Source organism: Phytophthora parasitica (assembly GCF_000247585.1).
Source record: "Phytophthora parasitica INRA-310 unplaced genomic scaffold supercont2.20, whole genome shotgun sequence".
Taxonomy (NCBI): Eukaryota; Oomycota; class Peronosporomycetes; order Peronosporales; family Peronosporaceae; genus Phytophthora; species Phytophthora nicotianae.
The window spans coordinates 332,199-336,953 of record NW_008649006.1 but is presented as its reverse complement, the minus strand read 5'-3'; the positions used below and the strand labels follow the sequence as shown (position 1 = coordinate 336,953).

At 44.5% G+C, this 4,755-nt stretch overlaps 3 protein-coding genes across 3 annotated transcripts; 2 read left to right on the top strand and 1 right to left on the bottom strand.

Moving 5' to 3' along the window:
* Window positions 1-332: 332 nt before the first annotated feature.
* Window positions 333-1,671, top strand: PPTG_22634 (hypothetical protein; the record flags this gene model as incomplete). The annotated part of the gene is made up of 3 exons (XM_008905490.1): window positions 333-799; window positions 858-1,223; window positions 1,395-1,671. The coding sequence occupies 3 exons, from the start codon at window positions 333-335 to the stop codon at window positions 1,669-1,671; spliced, it is 1,110 nt and encodes a 369-aa protein (XP_008903738.1).
* A 47-nt stretch (window positions 1,672-1,718) lies between these two features.
* PPTG_22633 (hypothetical protein) lies at window positions 1,719-2,039 on the top strand (the record flags this gene model as incomplete). The annotated part of the gene is made up of 1 exon (XM_008905489.1): window positions 1,719-2,039. The coding sequence occupies one exon, from the start codon at window positions 1,719-1,721 to the stop codon at window positions 2,037-2,039; it is 321 nt and encodes a 106-aa protein (XP_008903737.1).
* A 1,950-nt stretch (window positions 2,040-3,989) lies between these two features.
* Window positions 3,990-4,720, bottom strand: PPTG_10040 (hypothetical protein). Its single transcript, XM_008905281.1, has one exon. It carries the CDS (start codon window positions 4,704-4,706, stop codon window positions 4,029-4,031), a length of 678 nt encoding a protein of 225 aa, XP_008903529.1. The 5' UTR covers window positions 4,707-4,720; the 3' UTR covers window positions 3,990-4,028.
* Window positions 4,721-4,755: the final 35 nt, after the last annotated feature.

The following is a 4,755-nucleotide window of genomic DNA, read 5'->3' as shown; positions in this document are numbered from 1 at the left end:
TTACAAAAGTAACCAAATATAATATGATAAAGGATATCCGAGGGTTTCCGAAGCAACTTAGACTCTGGATATAAATATCCAGAGAATAACCAGGGATTCCGAAAATACTATTTTTATTAAATACTTTTGTATTTTGGCTTACAAATTATTTATTTTCGGCTTTGTTTTGACATGCTGAAATATTTGTTTTGGTGCTCTTCATCTCCAATAACCCTACTTGCACTCTGTGGGCGGTTCGGAGCACGTCCATCGATTTATTGGCCATGAACTCTCCTAAATCTGTGCACTTTGAGTAGCTCTCATACAGCCAATTGTCTACTCTACTCAACACGATGCCTGCCAAGACCTCGCGGAGCGTGCCAAAGCCACGTCGAAAGCCCGCTTCAGCGCTCTCACGAGCGCCGAAGAAGGCCAAGCCGCCGAAAAAGAAGGTTCGCACAGACCCGTTCACATCAAAGCAAGTGTCGTCTTTCTACTTCAAGGCTGTACTCGACGATGATGGAGACCCTACTGGAGTATACGTATGCCGCTGTGGTGTTCAGCGCCGAATGGAGCCCAACACTGGCTACACCAATCTACTTGGCCACGTCTTCATGTGGCACACGAACTTTGTCGCCGAGATGACCAGCGCCAGTACAAGTACTGGCACGTTGGTTGGGTTTATCGACGACAAGACCCACAAGGTCTTCTCTTGGATCGACATGGTGCTCTCGTGCAACCTGCCCTTCTCATTCTGTGAGACTAGCGCGGCTTCTAACTACGTTATGATTGGGGGCCTTTCGACGGACAGTCTGGTGAAGTACATGCGACTGTTAGTCCGTGTAGTCGAAACTGTGATTGCTGGTATCCTGCCTAAGTTGTTTGGTATCATTTTCGACGGGTGGACTTTCTGGTCGGAGCATTATGTCGCAGTTTTTTGCGTCCTTTCGCCACGTCGACAAGATGCAGAACATTCTGATCGCTATAGCGCCAATTATTGGTGATGAGATCAGCGACCATACTGCCAGCAGCCACGTCAAGTTCCTGGACGTCATTCTTTCCTACTATGGCCGGAGCAAAGCCAGTACCGCTTACATTGTCGGAGATAATTGCTCCGTGAACGGCGCTGTCGCGGATCAGCTGCAGGTTCCGATGGTGGGCTGCGCCAGCCATCGTCTGAACCTGGCGGTGAACTTACTTCTCGCTGGCGACGACAAGCTACTCGATAAGATACAGAAGTTGATGTACAAGGTGAAAAATTTGCTGCTGGTGTCTGCAAAATTACGGCGAGTTTAATCTATGATTATGTTTGTTCTCAAATGTAATGTGCTTTTTTGTGCTAGTTGAAAAACGCTCCTTCGACCTGTTCCTAGACAGGACACTCGCTGGTCATCTACTTTTGCTATGGTTAACAGATACTTCGAGCTGAAGGAGTTTCTTAGTGACGACGACAAGGACGAGCTAACTGGGTTTCTGCCAACCCGGCGAGAGGAGATGCAGCTGAAGTCGATCGTCGCCAACCTCAAGATGTTCGAGTCAACCTCGAAGAAACTGCAAAGTGCAGACGCGGTAACACTACTCGACGTGCGCGACCTCTTGGCGCGCACATTGCACAGAAGCCAGAAGTCGCCCACTACCTCGCTGCTGATGCAGCGATCGTCAAGAGCCCTGCTTTCGAACGAGCTTGTGTGAGTGTGCTGCTGGGTCGTGGAGGCGCGCTGAGTGACGACGACAAGGCTATGCTGGAGCCGCTGGCCGCGGAAGCAGCCCCACTGGTGAGCTCTTCGGAGACTACGTCGCTCGATGAAGGATTCGCCGCTGTTACGCTCGATCGTGCGAGACGGCTTCGTCAAGCTACTTCACGCTTTAACGATCAGGTAGCTGTGATCGCTTCGACTTCGAACGTCGTCGAGAGATTCTTTAGTCAAGCGAAGGCAGTAGTTGGTATGCACCGCCAAGCCATGACTCCATTGCATCTAGAAAGTATCCTCTTCCTGAAGGTGAACCGCTCGTACTGGAGCGCAGCAACAGTGCGCAAGGTCGTCCGTGGCACGCAATAAGCTCACAATATTCATACAACACACAAACGTCTATGTATTGCTTGCAATACGTCCAATTATTGCAGTCAACTCTGAAGGAAGACATGCAAAGTTATTTGTATTGCTGCATTCACGAACCAAATAACAAGAGCATTTTCGGAACCCCTGCTCATAACACTGCTTTGAGCCTGTCCGCGCAGCGCTTGGAGGCCAAGCAGAACATCAAAGTGTGCTAAATCGCGACTACAAAGATTAACTGTCGAAAAGGATAGATATCTACGTCAGCGGCAGTAACTGGTGACCGTGCTGATACATAAATTACCATCACAAGTACAGCTTCCAGTTTATTCAGCGGTTAGCGGTTTTGTGTTGATAGATTGTAGTTCGGTGTTCTACCAAGTCCATTAAAACCTGATGTTGGATAGATGTATTCTATCTACCAATGTTAATAATCTAAACCTCGAAGAAAGCAAACAAACAAATATGATGTAGCGTTACCGATCGCTAATGTGTTGCAAAGTGAGTAACTCTTCAAACGCGATACTGTATCGTCGATACACATCAAAATGTGACTCAAATAGCACGTAATAATATGAGGATGGCAAACAAGGAGCAGTAGAAGCGCTATGAAGCACTTAACCTATACCGTGGGCCTTCTCTTGCCTTGATAAATCGGGCTGATGGCTTTATGAAGGCCGAACTGCTTTTGTTGTGAGGGATCGCTGATATAGTCACTGTAAGAACTTATTCATACTCCTAACCATTAAACATTAATAAATGCGCTTTGTAACGATTAGGAAAAGGAGCTAGAAGTGAACATATTATTATTCATATTTTCAAACACAAATCTATTTAATTAATTGTATTGAAATTTCTTGTTCAATACCACAACATTCAAAATTTTAATTTTAAATGCATCAATTGTAAGTTACAATTTGAAACCCTTTTTGATAAACAAGATAATGGTCCGCCCACATGTAACTACTGTTTTGAAGCTTATGAATGATCTATGAAAGCTGGACAAAACGACTTTTTTTAACGTGTTTAAGCTATTTTATAACTTCCTTAATGTTTATTTTACTAAGTTTTAAATAAGAAAACATCGATGGAAAAGTCAAAATGCGTCCGTATAATTAAACAACTTTTTAACGTTTTATCAGCTATATTGACAAGCCAGAAGCTATTCACATGGCAAGCTGAGCGGAATCACTCCATCCTAAACCATACTCAGACTAATAGAACTTGGTAGTGCTATGCTAGCTATAATTGCAAAATTTGCGAAATTTGCGAGTAATTTGAATGAAGAAATCAATGGTCACCAACTTTAGAATTACACTGGTAAATAAGTATTGGAAAGATGCGTTAACTCGCCACACAACTTAGGCGAGAACCTTAGCCGTAGACTTTAGCAGATTGTGGCGGAGAGCTCGCGGTAGACCTAAACAAAAACAAAACGTTTCATATATTGTTGATTCAATACTAGATAGCGTCATGGTTCAGTAAAATAAATAATTTGCTTATTAAGATCCACCGAATAAATACCCACCAAAGTAGCACGCAGCAGTCTGCCTTGGCGTGAACTTGCAACTCGAGCGTTAAGATGGCACTAAAATAAAGTGTATACTAGCCGAATTTGTTTATATGGGTTTGCTATTTTGAAATCAATAAAATTTGTGTAAAAATTATGAAAATAATAATGAGTTGGGTTGAGTCCATACGTCATCGAGCTTTTTTTTGTTAAAAGCAGAATTTACTATCCTGAAATGAATAAGTGTCCCACGAGAAGAGAAGTGATAGTATCATTAGATTTCGTCGATGAACATCGCGAATATTGATAAAGTGGACGTCATTGAGCTTGTGCTCGAGTTATATGTGTGCTGACAGTTAAAGCAGTACCCGTGAATCTTCAGGCACCATTAACAGGAAATTTCAAGCCCACCGCGTATTACAAATACAACATACACACTTTTTCACCAACAAAAAAATAAATCAAATTCACGATTATTCACTTCAAAGACTCTTGGAATACAACTCGTTCTTGACTGCTGCGCTTCGCTCTTCCAACCGCTTCGAGTTGGGTGGATCCACTCGCATCGTATAGTTGTACCGACGACGGAAGTCCTTCTTTTCCGTCAGCGAACGCAGCGCAAAATAGTATTTGGCGTACACGGTGGCGGAAATGTAGAGATCCCACTGGATGTGGTGCAGGAAGAGCCGCTCGAGGCGGTTGATCGAGTGCAGCGAGAACTGCGGATAAATATTGCTGATCTCGACATTCCACGAGCTCAAGTCTTGCCACACTTTGGACGCCAGCAGCAGACCACACACCACAATAGGTCTCCATGTGGCTGCAAGCAGCGGCACATTGGCCTGCTCCATCAGCCTCTCAATGTAGATCAAGCACACAATAGTGCACTCAGCGCTCAGCTGCGCCTTGTTGAATAAATTCTTGCAGAACCGGAAGATCTCGTCCACACTGGGGACATGCCTCTTAGAAGTAATTTTCTCCATCCGGTATACCGTCATTGGGTGCACTCTCGGCAACCTCACAAACGTATACTTGTATTGAGGCGTGACGAAATGTTCCTCTCTGAACGTTTCCTCGACTGGCAGATCTATGAGTCTCGGAGACGAAATACTACTAGGATTCGTAGTATTTCCCTCGTCTCTCTCTGCCACTTCGTCCATTTCATAAACTTCCGAAGTTTCTTCCGAGATATTGAATGTCGCCGTGTCC

Bases quoted from the DNA above. Each gene is read 5' to 3' on its own strand.
- PPTG_10040 (XM_008905281.1), bottom strand. From the start codon at position 4,706: ATGGACGAAGTGGCAGAGAGAGACGAGGGAAATACTACGAATCCTAGT.